Here is an 18,625-nt window from a genome sequence, read left to right as displayed (position 1 = left end):
ACCTGACATCATACTCACCAATAAAAAGAAGAAATTAACACAACTAATTTAAATATCCATACCAAACACAACAAATATACAGAAGAAAACAGGAGAAAAAATTGAAAAATACATCCAACTGGCTGAGGAAGTCAAGGACATGTGGCATCAGGATAAAGTCGACATTATACCAATTATACTATCAACTACAGGAGTCATACCTCACAATATCCACCAGTACATCAATGCAATACAGCTACATCCAAACATATATATACAACTACAAAAATCTGTAATTATTGATACATGTTCAATGACCCGAAAGTTCCTAAATGCACTATAATATATACCGTACAGTTAAAAGGAAGTCACGCTTGATCAAGGTCCGCGTCACTGTCCATTTTTGACCAGACATAACGTCTGAGAATAGAAAGAAATAATAATAATAATACATTATACAGTTGCAAAAGGTTTACGTAGACATGGGGGCTCTGTCTGAGTGGAGGAATAATTTCCCAGTCTCATGTAACTGAAATGGTTCACAATAACAACAAACTTCTAGTAGAAGGGTTGGGCCACTTGAGGGTTTTCATACCCACTTCACAAAGAGACCCCAGTTGGACAGTCCACCTAACTCATCTATTTCAATAATTTATAACAGTAAATTCGTAATAATGTACTCATTGTCATGAAGAGAGAAGAGGGTACTCTACACAAAAGAGTGTGGAGGGAATTGCAGGGCTCCTGAATCTGTTAAAAGGTTATGGAATGGTATCTTGCTAAAGGAGACAATTATGTGTAGTCAAGCACTTAAATTACTGTGGGAAGGGGGGGGGGGGGGGGAGGTTCGAGGAATGTCCTATAGCTGTTGAAATGCATAACAGCCTCAGTCACACCAAAGGTGTTACATCAGTTAGTGATCTCTTGGATATGAACCCTACCTTGATACTCACCTTTAATTCACCTATGTTATCTGAATATGTAAAGGCTGTTTTATGTCTTATGAGTCTGTCTGTAAGTCCCAGATCTGAACTGCTGCTTTCAGTACCAGGGGGTCACAGTGCCAGTGTGCAAAGGGAAGCCAGCCTCTGGAAGATGTTTAGATGCTCATGATTCAGGCTTGTTGTGTACACTACCACCATGTTGTGTTAGTTATTCAGGCACACATCTAGTCTGGTCAAAGTAATGCACTGTCTGTGCATAGGAAAAGGAGATTCAGGAGCTTTGGATCACAAGGTGGCTACCATAAAAGGAACCAAAAAAGAATTTTAAGGCTGTGCAACCTCCAACATTTGCAACCTCATTCTGTACTGTCATAATGTAGAGCCAAGTCAGATACCTCAAAGCATACACCCAGCGCAGCTGTGCCTGTGGAGACATCACTGTAGTTATTAGTTTGACTGACAAGCATTAAGCACAAAGGTAAAGCAAGTGAACTCTGCTCAAAAAACAAAATCTGATTACAGCATATCTATATCTATTTCTTTACCACCTTCCTTGCAGAAAGGGAAAACAATGAGTATAAAGAAGAGACCTAAAAAGCAATGTCAAACTCTTTAACCATAGGGCTTCAGTGACATCTTATGGGAAAGAAAAATGCCCAATAGACCCAGAAATATGTTTGGATGATCCACCAAGTCCACCTTCCTCTCTTTCCAACATTTTGAACTCCACTCATAGACTAAAGAATCAATGAGTTTAACCTAATGTTTAAAATAGATGCCATCCTTTAATGGGATGTGAACAGTTATAGGACACATCTGGAGGAACTGAAATCTCTAGTCCAAGTAGAGCCTATGTGCATATGCATTCAGAAGACACACTTAAAGACAAAAGATAATCCTGTGTTGCCAGGGTTTAATCTTCACAGGAAGGATGACCTAATTAGTAAACAAGCAGAGGGAGGTGAAGCTGTATTTGTTAAAGAAACACACCACTGTCCCCCCATGACCCTCACCTCTGAGTTATAAGTGGCTGCAGTAGTAGTATATGCATCATCTCGCATTACATAATACTCTGTGTACATCCCACCACAGAAACACCTTGACATCATAGCTCTTACAGATCTCATGAGACAACTGCCCAGCCCATTTCTCTTACTAGGTGATGTCATTTTAGCATATGTGCTCTGAGGCTCTTCTTCCTTTTGCCCCAGGGGATGAGTAATTGAGAAGTTGGTAGTGTCAGAGGACCTCTGCATATTTAATACTGGGAAAACGACAGTCTTCTGCGCAGCTCCTAGGTTGTTCTCCACTATAGATCTCTCCCAATGATCTCCTGCCCTTGCAGATACTGTTACATGGGAAGTACCTAATAATCTATACTTAAGTGACAACTATCCCATCTGGCTTCACATAGCTGAGACTATAACACCCAAACAGAGGCCACCTAAGTGAATGTTCAGCAGAGCAAATTTGAAGTTATGCAGCCAAATGGCTGTAACCATCTGATTGCAGCCAGGACCACAAATCTAATCCAGGGTGCTGCTTATTTGTTCATTCTTACATCTTCTAGCCAGCCTAGAAGAAAAGCCATCTCATGGTGGAATCGGGAGTATCATTAATTAGAGAAGGTAATTTGCATTGTGTAGTTTAGAAATAAGCCCAGTGGAGAAAATCTCTCAGTCTTTCAGAAGGTGAGAGCTAAAGCTTGGTAAGTCGGCAAGGAGATAAAACGGATATCATGGAAAGAGCTTTTAGTGTCTCCATAACAGCATCTAAGGTACAAGAGTGAATTTGGAAGATATCAGGGAACAAAAGCTCAGGCCCATTATCTGCCCTGTTAAAAAATGTTATCCTCCAAACAGCACCTAGAGATACAGGGCAGATAATGACAAAACACTTGTGATCTGACTTCCACCTACTACATAGGTCATTGCTTCCATCAACATACGGAGAACAGTGAGACACACAAACTAGACTTCTCATCTAACAACTCAGAGCAATATAACTGACCCTTCTCCATGTGGAAACTACAGTCTTTGCTGACTGCTGCATATGATGCTTGTCCAGGCCCCTATAGGATCTAGTATGGCATGCTATGACACACAAAAACAGGGGCACAGGAAGTCATCCTACACCTGTTGAATAAGTATGGGCTGAAAGCTACTATCCAAATCTATGGCTGGAGGCGATTATGATACCACTTCTCAAATCAGAGAAGAACAGATTATCTCCAGGTAGCTACAGCAGTGTTGCACTTACTAGCTGTGTAGGAAAGACCCTTGAATGGATGATAAAGTGACACCTATTGTGGACTATCAAAACCAAGGGAATAATCAGCTGTTTCTATTACAGCTTTTACAGGTACCAGTACACACTTGACAACCTACCCCAACTAGAAGGTGTGATACAAGTGTTTACCATGCAAACAGTAGTTTATGGGTGTCTTCTTTGATGTGAAGAAAGTGTATACCACTCAGAGATGTAATATTGTCCTTCAACTGCATTAAAGGGGCTTTCATTGATATCTCTTCATATTATTGCAGTCCTACCTCATTGAACAATACTTGTGGTATCAAGTCAGTGATACATACTCCAACCAATTCCCTCAACAGAATGGTGCTCCTCAGGGTAGCTTTTGATCGTCATACCTTCTTATTATAGCAATCAGTAGTACCTATTCCACAATAACCATCCCAATCAAATATTCCTTACTTGTGGGTGACTTTGCAGTATTTTGTTCTTCCTCCAGTCTCAAGAATATTTCATGTCAACTATAGCTGACACTTAAGGAGGCAGGAGGATTGGACTAGTATGACTGATTTGGAATTCTTTACAGAAAAATATCTGTTTGTATGTACGAGGTCTGTCTGAAAAAGTATCTGACCTTTGATTTTCCTGCACAACATAGAGATGCCAACACTGCGCCACTGTACACAGTAAAGGAAGAGACCTTCATGCGCATTTGTGAATTTTGTCCCTGCCTTCCAGAGCGTCAGCCGCTGAGTGAGGTGCTACACAATGTGTTCGTCGGATTACCAATTCTCTCAAGATAACTGAACGTGTTGAGCAAAGATACTGCATCAAATTTTGTCAAAAGTTTGGTGATTCTCAAAGCAAAACAGTTCGTAAGATTCAGCAGGTGTTTGGAGAAGATGTGTTGAGTGTGGGTGTAACACAAATTAAGGAGTGGTTCAAACAATTCAAAAATGGCCACACATCAGTGGAGAGTGACCAGTGTTCTGGCAGGCCCCAAACTGCTTGGAGTGCAGCTGTTGTTGAGAGGGTGCAAAGTTTGGTGATGGCAGATCGTCATTTGACCGTGCGAGAGATTGCCCAAGAGGTTAAAGTGAGTAAAAATTCTGCACATGCAATTTTGCATGATGATTTGAACATACAACGAGTGGCTCCGAAATTCGTGCCCAAGTTGTTGTTTCCAGAACAAAAAGACCTGTGTTTTGACATTCCACAGGACCTTCTGGACACCACAAACACTGATCCTGGGTTTCTGAACACCCTGATACCTGGAGATGAGTCACGGGTGTATGGGTATGACCCAGAAACTGAAAGACAGTCATCACAATGGAAGCATCCCGAGTCTCCATGGCCAAAGAAAGTGCAGCAGGTGCGAAGCAAAATCAAGGTGATGCTAACTGTGTTCTTTGATGTCCGTGGAATTGTGCATCATGAATACGCATCGGAAGGACAAATAGTGACAAAGGAGTACTATCAAGATGTTCTCCGGTGACTATGTGACGCAGGTCGGTGCAAAAGACCGGACATGTGGATGGCGAAAAACTGGCAACTGCATCACGACAATGCCCCCGCACATTCAGCGCTCTTAATCCAAAATTTCTTGGCCAAACATGGAATTACAGCCATTCGCCAACCTCCCTACTCGCCAGACATGGCTCCTTGCAACTTCTGGTTGTTTCCAAAATTGAAGACCCACTGAAAGGATCCTGTTTTGAGAGTAGAGAAGAGATAATGGAGAATACGACAACGGAGCTGAACACCATTCCAAAAGAAGACTTCCAGAGGTGTTTCCGGCAGTGGAAGGATCGGTGGGCTAAGTGTGTGCAAGCATAAGGGGCGTACTGTGAAGGGGATTAGGGCCCCAAATGCCGTCATTTATTCGAAATATTTTTTTCTGGTCAAAGGTCAGATACTTTTTAGACAGGCCTCGTATTTTAATCCTCCATGTCAATCTTTTACCTTATCAAAACTTCAGATGAGTGGCACCATCTTGGATTTTAAGATGTCAGTGCAGTTCCAGAGCCTAATCTTTGATCGGAGACTAACATGGCTGTCACAACTTCATGATTTGAAATGTAGAGGTCTGAAGGCACTAAACGTTTTAAAATGTCTTAGCAATAAAAATTTGGGGGGTGGGGGGGAGGTTGTCAGAATAGAACAATGACAACATAGTTTATAGATCAATTAGACCTTCCAGTTTAAATACATTTGATGCTGTCCACCATGCAGGGATGGAGCAAATATCTCTCTGGAAAATTGCCAGGACCCCACTTAACTCAGACATGAGGAAGTACAGTAAGATCAATAGTCTGCCGATACTTTTAAAAAAGGTTTTTCATGGCATTTTATTGGAGTGTTGTGAGCATATGGTGGTTTTTACTGATGGATTTAAGCAAGGTGATGATTTTGGGTGCTTTTGTCCATCATAGTATGATTAAAACCCATGTACTAAGCCACTTCTCAGTGTACTGTGCAGAGCTGTGGGCAGTCAACAAGGCATTGGAGCAGGTGAGATTTCTTGGGGAAGGGAAATTTCGCATCTGCATGAACTCTCTTAGTGCTCTACAGGCTATTTAGCTTATGTACCCAGCAGATGTTTCATTAAGCTACATTACAGCACAGCTAAAGCAACCTTCCAGAAAAACTAAAAAAAAGACATTATGTAATCTTAGTAAGATGTGTGACTTTTGCAGTCACAAAGGACTCCCTTTGATGGTAATCTGCATCCACACAATCTCACTTTAATCGTGATAGAAATGAGACTTGCTAGTAAATACCATTGTATTCAATGTAGCCTTAGTTTAACACCCTTGCAAGAGGTGATAGAAGTTGTTTGATTTTAAGAGTACTCTTGACAGTCACAGTCAAAAGATAACTCAGTGAAGTCAGTAGACTCAACACATGAAGGGACTGCAGAGAATTCAGAGCTGCCTGTTAATGTCATATGCCATTACACTACGTATAATGATCTGTGCAACATTACATTGATTTCCCAGCTGTATCTGTATTGAATTTATTCTTCCACAGATCACCATCCCACATTAAATTTATGACAAGGTGTTTTCTAAATTTGGACTGGTGCTGGGGAGTCTTTAATGACAGCTTCCATTGAATTTTTTTCACATGATGATATAAATGTCGTGACTAGCTCAGGTCTGTTCTCCTCATACAAGGATGTTATGTAAATCACTCAATTGATTATATCTCAACTGATGATTCCACAAATTGACAGCCCACTTATATCTGCATGATGTTCATGCAACAGGTTGTAATCAGTTGACACTTATTTTGATCTTCATTGTTGTGGACAGGTGCAACTTCAAGAAAAATTGACAGTAGTTTGTAGAAACATCATGACAAATAAGTTGCAAACCAGCTGTCCAGACATCCTCAGAAACGTACATGGGTTATCATGTCTTGCAAATGTGTGGTCGTAGAAAGTGGTGACTTCTGTAGATCTTAGCAGAAGCCTTTCACATGCCATGGACTTGACTGGGTATCCTCCTACTGAGGTGTTGCATGAAGGAGGGCCAGTACTTTGAACTTTTCATTTACACTTTCCAATGCACAACTTGTTGTTGAAATTGACTGTGTTGTTACTAACAATGCCACAAACCATCAAGCTCAGTATTTTTCCACTATTCTTCCTAAAAATCAGGGGCGGTGTCAAGGGAGGGAATATATATATATATATATATATATATATATATATATATATATATATATATATATATATATATATATATATATATATATATATATATATATATATAATAGAGGGAAACTTCCACGTGGGAAAAATATATTTAAAAAGAAAGATGATGAGACTTACCAAACAAAAGCGCTGGCAGGTCGATAGACACACAAACATACACACAAAATTCTAGCTTTCGCAACCAACGGTTGCCTCGTCAGGAAAGAGGGAAGGAGAAGGAAAGATATTTAAATGTCTGCTTGTCTCTGTATATGTGTGGATGGATATATGTGTGTGTGTGCGAGTGTATACCCATCCTTTTTTCCTCCTTTTTTCCCCCTAAGGTAAGTCTTTCCGCTCCCGGGACTGGAATGACTCCTTACCCTCTCCCTTAAAACCCACATCCTTTCGTCTTTCCCTCTTTCCTGATGAGGCAACAGTTTGTTGCGAAAGCTTGAATTTTGTGTGTATGTTTGTGTTCATTTGTGTGTCTGTCGACCTGCCAGCACTTTCATTTGGTAAGTCCCATCATCTTTGTTTTTAGGTATATTTTTCCTTCGTGAAATGTTTCCTTCTATTATAACCATATCATTAATTTGAACCCAACAATTACGTTTGTTATTGTCGCCTTTGCATTTCGAAATCTTTCCTGTTGTCTTATTTCTCTTTTTTCTCTTTATTTTCTCTTTCTGTTTTTACCAGTAGTTTCACTTTGTATTCACCTTCCCCTTTTACCGTAATCTACTATACAATTTTATCCCGCCTATATATGCTCAACAATACGTAACCCACTTCCCAACCATAACCAAAAAATTTTATTTTCCGCCTTCAACACTACCGCTGCTATAAAATCCACCGTTTCTAGTTCAATAACAGCTGCTTTCACGTATTTAACAACCATTTCGGCTAGTTCTAATAACTTTAACTTTATTTCCACTTCCGTTTTTCGCACTTCACTGATCATTTTAGCCGCTCCCCACAGGTTTTAACGTCATTATTTCTACAATTGTTAGCCCCATTTTCGTAATCTTTCACCACAACACCACTCCTTTAATACGTTTTTTCGAAATTTTCTCGAAATTTTCCCGAATTTCTCCGTCCTTTAACGTGATTTAGCGGCAACACAACCACCTAACCTTTTTGCACATCGCTGTCTACCAACCCAAGTTCACCACAGGATCAACTTAACCAACACTTTTTCGTCTTTTTTCATACCAGATCTCCAATTGCTTTCTAGTTCACCTTTATCTTTCCCCTTTTATATCTATCTTTCTTTTTCATTTCAACCTCATGGTCTTTAAATATGTCTGCTTGTGTCTGTATATGTGTGGATGGATATGTGTGTGTGTGCAAGTGTATACCCGTCCTTTTTTCCTCCTTTTTTCCCCCTAAGGTAAGTCTTTCCGCTCCCGGGACTGGAATGACTCCTTACCCTCTCCCTTAAAACCCACATCCTTTCATCTTTCCCTCTCCTTCCCTCTTTCCTGATGAGGCAACAGTTTGTTGCGAAAGCTTGAATTTTGTGTGTATGTTTGTGTTTGTTTGTGTGTCTGTCGACCCTCCAGCACTTTCATTTGGTAAGTCACATCATCTTTGTTTATATATATTCACTACAAAACCACTCCTTTTAATATATATATAATAGAGGGAAACATTCCAGGTGGGAAAAATATATCTAAAAACAAAGATGATGAGACTTACCAAACAAAAGTGCTGGCAGGTCGATAGACACACAAACAAACACAAACATACACACAAAATTCAAGCTTTCGCAACAAACGGTTGCTTCATCAGGAAAGAGGGAAGGAGAGGGAAAGACGAAAGGATGTGGGTTTTAAGGGAGAGGGTAAGGAGTCATTCCAATCCCGGGAGCGGAAAGACTTACCTTAGGGGGAAAAAAGGACAGTTATACACTCGCACACACACACACATCCATCCGCACATACACAGACACAAGCAGACATTTGTAAAGGCAAAGAGTTTGGGCAGAGATGTCAGTCGAGGCGGAAGTAAAGAGGCAAAGATGTTGTTGAAATACAGGTGAGGTATGAGTGGCGGCAACTTGAAATTAGCGGAGGTTGAGGCCTGGCGGATAACGAGAAGAGAGGATATACTGAAGGGCAAGTTCCCATCTCTGGAGTTCTGACAGGTTGGTGTTAGTGGGAAGTATCCAGATAACCCGGACGGTGTAACACTGTGCCAAGATGTGCTGGCCGTGCACGGTGCCTGGTGCACGGCCAGCACATCTTGGCACAGTGTTACACCGTCCGGGTTATCTGGATACTTCCCACTAACACCAACCTGTCAGAACTCCAGAGATGGGAACTTGCTCTTCAGTATATCCTCTCTTCTCGTTATCCGCCAGGCCTCAACCTCCGCTAATTTCAAGTTGCCGCCACTCATACCTCACCTGTCTTTCAACAACATCTTTGCCTCTTTACTTCTGCCTCGACTGACATCTCTGCCCAATCTCTTTGCCTTTACAAATGTCTGCTTGTGTCTATGTATGTGCGGATGGAAGGATGTGGGTTTTAAGGGAGAGGGTAAGGAGTCATTCCAATCCTGAGAGCGGAAAGAGTTACCTTAGGGGGAAAAAAGGACAGGTATACGTCGCGCGCGCGCGCGCTCACACACACACACACACACACACACACACACACACACACACACACACACACACACATATATATCCATCCGCACGTACACAGACACAAGCAGACATTTGTAAAGGCGAATTTGCCTTTACAAATGTCTGCTTGTGTCTGTGTATGTGCGGATAGATATGTGTGTGTGTGTGCGAGTGTATACCTGTCTTTTTTTTCCCCTAAGGTAAGTCTTTCCGCTCCCGGGATTGGAATGACTCCTTACCCTCTCCCTTAAAACCCACATCCTTACAAACAAACACAAACACATGCTGATAGTACACCATTTAATGTTGAAAAGGCTTGCTTATTCTTGTATTCATTTTTTCACTATGTTTGATGCCTCTTAAATGACTGATCCTGGTGTAAAACTCACCTTCCCTGTCACACAAGAGTTGGTGCTGCTGGGCCTGTGTGCACGCCACCTCTCGGCAGTCTGAATCACTTATTACTGGTACATGGTTCTACACATCCTGGAATTTGGGACTCAGGACTCACATTTGGGTGAACAGTGGTTCATCTCTGTGCCAGATTTGGGTTTTCTGTGGTTTCTCTGAATCGATTGGGGCAAATATAAGGATTATTCCTTTGAAAAGCATATTGCTGATTTTATTTTACAATCTGTGCTTCACTATGTGTCTAATGACGACACCATTGGCAAAATGTTAAACCATAATCTTTCAATTCTCTTTGAATTTGTAATCATCTAGGCCATTCTTTATGTGTTTTAGCTTTTACAAAATTTAATTTATTGGATCTACTTATTACAGTATCCTTCTTTCTAATGATGGAATAAAATTATAGTGTCTGAAAACAAGTGCTCGGCAGTATAATCAGTTAAACACAGAGATGTACCATTCATTTCCAGCTCAGTCTTATTGTTTCCTGATATTTAATTTGACTTTTACTTCATTTAGTGCTTTGTCTGTGCAAAACGCCAGTTTTGTGTTGATTTGGGTTTTGCACTAAACTGGAATCTCACAGTTATTAAGTGTGTGTTGAGAGAAAAAATGTTTTCTGTGAATCCTTAAAAATATGTTATACACTGAACTTGTCAGTGTCTTTCATCTTATGCTCTGAAAGAATTTTGAAATGATAATGTGTGTGCACTAGTTGTGTATAACAACATTCAATGAAATTCATATACGGATTGAAGTATTTTAACCTGATACTCAATATCAATTAGGGGTAATGCAGGAGTAGGTTTAATAATGAATAAAAAAATAGGAGTGCGGGTAAGCTACTACAAACAGCATAGTGAACGCATTATTGTGGCCAAGATAGACACGAAGCCCATGCCTCCTACAGTAGTACAAGTTTATATGCCAACTAGATCCGCAGATGATGAAGAAATTGATGAAAAGTATGATGAGATAAAAGAAATTATTCAGGTAGTGAAGGGAGATGAAAATTTAATACTCATGGGCTACTGGAATTAGACAGTGGGAAGAGGAAGAGAAGGAAACATAGTAGGTGAATATGGATTGGGGCTAAGAAATGAAAGAGGAAACCACCTGGTAGAATTTTGCACAGAGCATAACTTAATCATAGCTAACACTTGGTTCAAGAATCATGAAAGAAGGTTGATACATGGAAGAACCCTGGAGATACTAAAAGGTTTCAGGTAGATTATATAATGGTAAGACAGAGATTTACGAACCAGATTTTAAATTGTAAGACATTTACAGGGGCAGATGTGGACTCTGACCACAATCTATTGGTTATGAACTGTAGATTAAAACTGAAGAAACTGCAAAAAGGTGGGAATTTACGGAGATAGGACCTGGATAAACTGAAAGAACCAGAGGTTGTACAGAGTTTCAGGGAGAGCATAAGGGAACAATTGACAGGAATGGGGGAAAGAAATACAGTAGAAGAAGAATGGGTAGCTTTGAGGAATGAAATAGTAAAGGCAGCAGAGGATCAAGTAGATAAAAAGACGAGGGTTAGTAGAAATCCTTGGGTAACAGAAGAGATACTGAATTTAATTGATGAAAGGAGAAAATACAAAAATGCAGCAAGTGAAGCAGGCAAAAAAGGATACAAACATCTCAAAAATGAGATCGACAGTAAGTGCAAAATGGCTAAGCAGGGATGGCGAGAGGACAAATGTAAGGATGTAGAGGCTTATCTCATGAGGGGTAAGATAGATACTGCCTACAGGAAAAATAAAGAGACCTTTGGAGAAAAGAGAACCGCTTGCATGAATATCAAGAGCTCAGATGGAAACCCAGTTCTAAGCAAAGAAGGGGAAGCAGAAAGGTGGAAGGAGTATATAGAGGGTCTATACAGGGGCGATGTTCTTGAGGACAATATTTTGGTAATGGAAGAGGAGGTAGATGAAGATGAAATGGGAGATATGATACTGCGTGAAGAGTTTGACAGAGCACTGAAAGACCTGAGTCGAAACAAGGCCCCGGGAGTAGACAACAATCCATTGGAACTACTGACAGCCTTGGGAGAGCCAGTCCTGACAAAACTCTACCATCTGGTGAGCAAGATGTATGAGACAGGCGAAATTCCCTCAGACTTCAAGAAGAATATAATAATTCCAATCCCAAATAAAGCAGGTGTTGACAGATGTGAAAATACCGAACTATCAGTTTAATAAGTCACAGCTGCAAAATACTAACACGAATTCTTTACAGACGAATGGTAGAAGCCGACCTCGGTGAAGATCAGTTTGGATTCCTTAGAAATGCTGGAACACGTGAGGCAATACTGACCCTACGACTTATCTTAGAAGAAACATTAAGGAAAGGCAAACCTACGTTTCTAGCATTTGTAGACTTAGAGAAAGCTTTTGACAATGTTGACTTGAATACTCTCTTTCAAATTCCGAAGGTGGCAGGGGTAAAATACAGGGAGCGAAAGGCTATTTACAATTTGTGCAGAAACCAGATGGCAGTTATAAGAGTCGAGGGACATGAAAGGGAAGCAGTGGTTGGGAAGGGGGTGAGACAGGGTTGTAGCCTCTCCCCGATGCTATTCAATCTGTATATTGAGCAAGTAGTAAAGGAAACAAAAGAAAAGTTCGGAGTAGGTATTAAAATCCATGGAGAAGAAATAAAAACTTTGAGGTTTCGCCGATGACATTGTAATTCTGTCAGATACAGCAAAGTACTTGGAAGAGCAGTTGAATGGAATGGACATTGTCTTGAAAGGAGGGTATAAGATGAGCATCAACAAAAGCAAAACGAGGATAATGGAATGTAGTCAAATTAAGTCAGGTGATGCTGAGGGAATTAGATTAGGAAATGAGACACTTAAAGTAGTAAAGGAGTTTTGCTATTTGGGGAGCAAAATAAATGATGATGGTCGAAGTAGAGGGGATATAAAATGTAGACTGGCAATGGCAAGGAAAGCGTTTCTGAAGAAGAGAAATTTGTTAACATCGAGTATAGATTGAAGTGTCAGGAAGTCATTTCTGAAAGTATTTGTTTGGAATGTAGCCATGTATGGAAGTGAAACATGGACGATAAATAGTTTGGACAAGAAGAGAATAGAAGCTTTCGAAATGTGGTGCTACAGAAGAATGCTGAAGGTTAGGTGGGTAGATCACATAACTAATAAGGAGGTATTGAATAGAATTGGGGAGAAGAGGAGTTTGTGGCACAACTTGACTAGAAGAAGGGATCAATTGGTAGGACATGTTCTGAGGCATCAAGAGATCACCAATTTAGTACTGGACGGCAGTGTGGAGGGTAAAAATCATAGAGGGAGACCAAGAGATGAATACCCTAAACAGATTCAGAAGGATGCAAGCTGCAGTAGGTACTGTGATATGAAGAAGCTTGCACAGGATAGTGTAGCATGGAGATCTGCATCAAACTAGTCTCAGGACTGAAGACCACAACAACAACAACAACTCAATATTTGCAATTTTAAAATGGTTTTACTGCTCTCTTTTGGTATACTGTCATGTACATGAGTGTATCCATTTAAATTGTTCTAATTTTTGTGTGCTAGGTAGTTTTTTCTTTGTTTTGTATTTAATATTGCAAATAAAGGATTTATCTGTGTTATAGAAGTAATATGCTGTGGCCTAATGCATAGTGATGGTTGGTAATTTGTGTTTTGCAGGGGTTTTCAGTGGAGGGTCAAGAGAACATTCAAGAAATACTGTCTAAGCAACTATATCTTTGTCAATGCTTGGTTGCTCTCAGTATTGTCAGAACAGGTTTGTATTCTGTTGATTATCCCTTTGTAGTTCTAATAAGATTTCCACTAGTTATGTGTGCTGATAGACTTTTATTTCACCTTTGAATGGCAATCAAGTATTTCTTGCATCACTTCTGTGCCAGTGGTATCCAGTATATAGTCCATCATCTTTACAGTGTGTGCTGACTTTCAGAATGTTTCCTGTTCTGTTTTCATCATAAATATTCAGTAAGTTACACACATATTCATTCATTTCTTTTGTACTTTTAACAATTGTAGCTCCTAACATGTTTGTTGTAGTTTTAATAACAAAAAACTTTTCCTTACTTTAAAAATTCTAGTTGTTTTCCAGACAACTGCAGCAGAAAACATTTAGGATTTGAAAAAATACATACAAGCTGTAATACACTCCTGGAAATTGAAATAAGAACACCGTGAATTCATTGTCCCAGGAAAGGGAAACTTTATTGACACATTCCTGGGGTCAGATACATCACCTGATCACACTGACAGAACCACAGGCACATAGACACAGGCAACAGAGCATGCACAATGTCGGCACTAGTACAGTGTATATCCACCTTTCGCAGCAATGCAGGCTGCTATTCTCCCATGGAGACGATCGTAGAGATGCTGGATGTAGTCCTGTGGAACGGCTTGCCATGCCATTTCCACCTGGCACCTCAGTTGGACCAGCGTTCGTGCTGGATGTGCAGACCGCGTGAGACGACGCTTCATCCAGTCCCAAACATGCTCAATGGGGGACAGATCCGGAGATCTTGCTGGCCAGGGTAGTTGACTTACACCTTCTAGAGCACGTTGGGTGGCACGGGATACATGCGGACGTGCATTGTCCTGTTGGAATAGCAAGTTCCCTTGCCGGTCTAGGAATGGTAGAACGATGGGTTCGATGACGGTTTGGATGTACCGTGCACTATTCAGTGTCCCCTCGACGATCACCAGTGGTGTACGGCCAGTGTAGGAGATCGCTCCCCACACCATGATGCCGGGTGTTGGCCCTGTGTGCCTCGGTCGTATGCAGTCCTGATTGTGGCGCTCACCTGCACGGCGCCAAACACGCATACGACCATCATTGGCACGAAGGCAGAAGCGACTCTCATCGCTGAAGACGACACGTCTCCATTCGTCCCTCCATTCACGCCTGTCGCGACACCACTGGAGGCGGGCTGCACGATGTTGGGGCGTGAGCGGAAGACGGCCTAACGGTGTGCGGGACCGTAGCCCAGCTTCATGGAGACGGTTGCGAATGGTCCTCGCCGATACCCCAGGAGCAACAGTGTCCCTAATTTGCTGGGAAGTGGCGGTGCAGTCCCCTACGGCACTGCGTAGGATCCTACGGTCTTGCCGTGCGTCACTGCGGTCCGGTCCCAGGTCGACGGGCACGTGCACCTTCCGCCGACCACTGGCGACAACATCGATGTACTGTGGAGACCTCACGCCCCACGTGTTGAACAATTCGGCGGTACGTCCATCCGGCCTCCCGCATGCCCACTATACGCCCTCGCTCAAAGTCCATCAACTGCACATACGGTTCACGTCCACGCTGTCGCGGCATGCTACCAGTGTTAAAGACTGCGATGGACCTCCGTATGCCGCAGCAAACTGGCTGACACTGACAGCGGCGGTGCACAAATGCTGCGCAGCTAGCGCCATTCGACGGCCAACACCGCGGTTCCTGGTGTGTCCGCTGTGCCGTGCGTGTGATCATTGCTTGCACAGCCCTCTCGCAGTGTCCGCAGCAAGTATGGTGGGTCTGACACACCGGTGTCAATGTGTTCTTTTTTCCATTTCCAGGAGTGTATATAGTACAGTGTTTAGAGCATTTGCTCTTTCAGTCTGGAGATTCTGTTCTGTTTCTTCCTCATCACTATTACATTTATTTATTATGCATTCTGCTTGTAAATTTGAAATTCTGTGTCTCCAGTATTTTGGAAAGGATAGATTGCTACTCACCGTACAGAGGACATGTTGAGTCGCAGACAGGCACAACAAATAGAGTGCTGTACATGGGGGCTTTTGTCTAAAAGGCCTTCTTCTGATGTAGAAAAACACACACACACGCACACACATGCACGCGCACACACACACACACACACACACACACACACACACACACACACACACACACATACATATTCATGCAAGTACAATTCACACACATGACCACTGTCTGTGGCATAAGGCTGGACTGTCAGCAACAGCACCTGAGGGGAGAAACAGTCTGGGTAGTGGGGGTAAGGAGGGGCTGGGGTGAGGGGAGGGAGGATAGTAGGGTAGGGGTGGGCGAGGGTGTAGTGCTGCTTGTGGGAGCATGCAGGGACACAGTGGGAACAGGGTAGGGCTGGCTAGGTACAGTCTGGAGGTTTGAGGAATAGTTGGGTGGGGGGTGGGGGGGGGGGGGGGGAGTGGAGTGGAAAAGGAGAGAAGTAGAGGAAAGGGGAGGGGGGAGGGAGAGAGAGAAGTGAATGCATTGGTGGAATAGGAGGCTGTGTGGTGCTGGAGAGGGGGTCAAAAAAGGGACAGATGGATGAAGGAGATGACTAGAAGGTTGATGTCAAGGGGTTACGGGAACAGAGGATATATTGCAGGGGGAGTTCCCACGTGCACAATTTGGAAAACTAGGATGTTGGTAAAAAGAATCCAGGAGTCACAGGATGTGAAACAGTCACTGAAGTGAAGCACATTGTATTGTGCAGCGTGTTTAGCAAGTGGGTGATCCAGCTGTCTATTGGCCACAGTTTGTCGATGGCAATTGATGTGGACAGACAGCACATAGAAAGCAGCACAGTGGTTGCAGATTAGTATGTTAATCACATGAATGCTTTCCCAGGTAGGATGATTGTGACTGGTCTGGAATGATCTACTCCAGTATGTTATTTTGAGGGATAATACCTGTATGTGAAGACCTTTGTTAGACTTTCAGCATAGTGGACAAGGTAGTTCTTGTCAGTGCAGATTTGTTATCCTTGGGTGACCAGGCTGTGAGGGAGGCACTTTTTGGAGTGGAAAGGATGGTAGTTGTCGAAATGCAAGTACTATTGGTGGTTGGCTGGTTTAATGTGGGCAGAGGTGTGGATGGAGTTATCAGAGACGAAGAAGTCAACGTCTAGGAAGGTGGCACACTGGGTTGAAGAGGAGCAGGCAAAGCTGATGGGAAAGAAGGTGTGTTGAGGTTGTGAAGAAATGAGGATAGGGTGTCTTGGCCTTGAATCCATGTCATGAAGATATCATCAACGAAACTGAACCAGACCGGGGGTTTGGAGTTTTTGAAAGCTAAGAAGGTGTCTTCTGTGTCTGCACAGAATCTTTTGCGGTGGAATACTTCAATAAAAATTTATTGGTTTATCAGCCACGTCTTTTCTAGTTAAAAGCATTGACTTTAATTCCTGCTGACGATGGGCAAAAACAGCTATCTAAAGCTTGAGTGTTTTATTCAAAGTGATGTGGCTTGTAAATGGTGAAGAGTTTATTGAAGGTTTGCTCTAGGTGGCCCATAAACAGGTTGACATAGGATGGTGCCATGCGGGTGCCCATGGTTACTGTGGATTTGTTTGTATACAAACTTAATAAAGTGTATGTGGAATGAGGTAGTGGGTTTGCAGTCTGAAGCACATTGGTAAAAGTAGTGTTCAGTAATGGCAAGAACATGGGTGTGAGAGATATTGGTGTGCATGGAAGTGCTGTCAGCAGTGATGAGTAGGGATCTAGGAGGTAAAGGTGTTGGGATTTGGAGGGTCAATGAAAGAAGTGGTTGGTATCTTTGATATGGGAGGCTACAATTTGGACACTTGGGTTGATCAGTGAAGGCTGAAATCATTTCAGTGTGGTCACAATAAGCAGCTACAATGGGGCTTTCAGTATTATTGGATTTGTAGATTTTGAGGAACATATAGAAAGTGGGAATGTGGGGTTTTATATAGGCATGAGCATTTCATATTCCAGTCATGTCACAGGTTTATCCTGCCCCATGTCATGTACCAGCTCTGCTGCAATCATTGCTCAGATTTGTATATTGGTGTGACTGCCAATCAGCTGTCCACCATGATGAATGGCCACCACTAAACATTAGCCATGAGCAAAGTGGCCCACCCTGTGGCACAACATGGGACTGAACATAACATGCTTGATTTCAATGGCTGCTTTACAACCTGAGCCATCAGAATCCTCCTGTCCACCACCAGCTTCTCTGAACTGTGCTGACGGGAGTTATCCTTACAACACATTCTTTGCTTCTGAAATGATCTCATCCACATCTTACAGTAACTTACTGTTCCCACATCCTCCATGGAACAGTTTCTGCTCCCTCTGCCCCACACCTTCTCCCACTTCATGTCTCTTTTCCCTTCTCTGTCCCTCTCCTTTTCTGCTGCCGCCTCCCCCTCAGCTTCCTGAGACTGAGCCTGGCAGCCTTGTGCTGCCACAGGGTAGACCCTGCACGCTATGCCACGCTGTACCCTCCCCTTCCCCTGCCCACTCCAGATTACTGCTTTCATTCAATGCAAAATTGCGTTCTAGCCCAAGCAGCCAGAGATAGTGTTATGTGTGCATGAGGTGTGCTTGCATGTGTGATGTGTGAGTGATTTCTTTTCTGAAGAAGGCTTTGGCCAAAAGCTAAATGTGTAACTGTCTTTATAGTTTGCCTGTCTGCAACTCAATGTACCACCTTTACGATGAGTAGCAATCTATTCTTTTCATAATATTGTTGATATTACAACTTGTACTTTCCATTCTTTGAAAATACTGTTTTAATGTGTCATGAATGATCATAACATATGAAAGATTATAGACTTTATTTGCAATGAAGATATGGTTCTGTATTATGAATTCTTGAGGAAATTTGCAGTGAACTGTGCAGTTCGCAACCACAACACTGGAAACAAGAATATTTTCCATGGAGAGTTTGCATCCCTATCTAAGGTTCAGAACAAAGT

The 18,625-nt window shown here is 42.2% G+C and overlaps 1 protein-coding gene across 1 annotated transcript in view; it reads left to right on the top strand.

The window, feature by feature from the left end:
• LOC126101561 (cap-specific mRNA (nucleoside-2'-O-)-methyltransferase 1) overlaps positions 1-18,625 on the top strand; it is a 275,895-nt gene that overhangs the window by 106,073 nt on the left and 151,197 nt on the right. Inside the window, exon 9 of the mRNA XM_049912198.1 lies at positions 13,596-13,692. Coding sequence (XP_049768155.1) covers positions 13,596-13,692 — 97 coding nt within the window. The remainder of the gene's footprint in view (positions 1-13,595; positions 13,693-18,625) is intronic.

The sequence above is a fragment of the Schistocerca cancellata genome, chromosome 9 (assembly GCF_023864275.1).
Source record: "Schistocerca cancellata isolate TAMUIC-IGC-003103 chromosome 9, iqSchCanc2.1, whole genome shotgun sequence".
Lineage (NCBI taxonomy): Eukaryota > Metazoa > Arthropoda > Insecta > Orthoptera > Acrididae > Schistocerca > Schistocerca cancellata.
The sequence above is the reverse complement of the archived record's forward strand: the minus strand, read 5'-3'. Positions and strand labels throughout refer to the sequence as shown.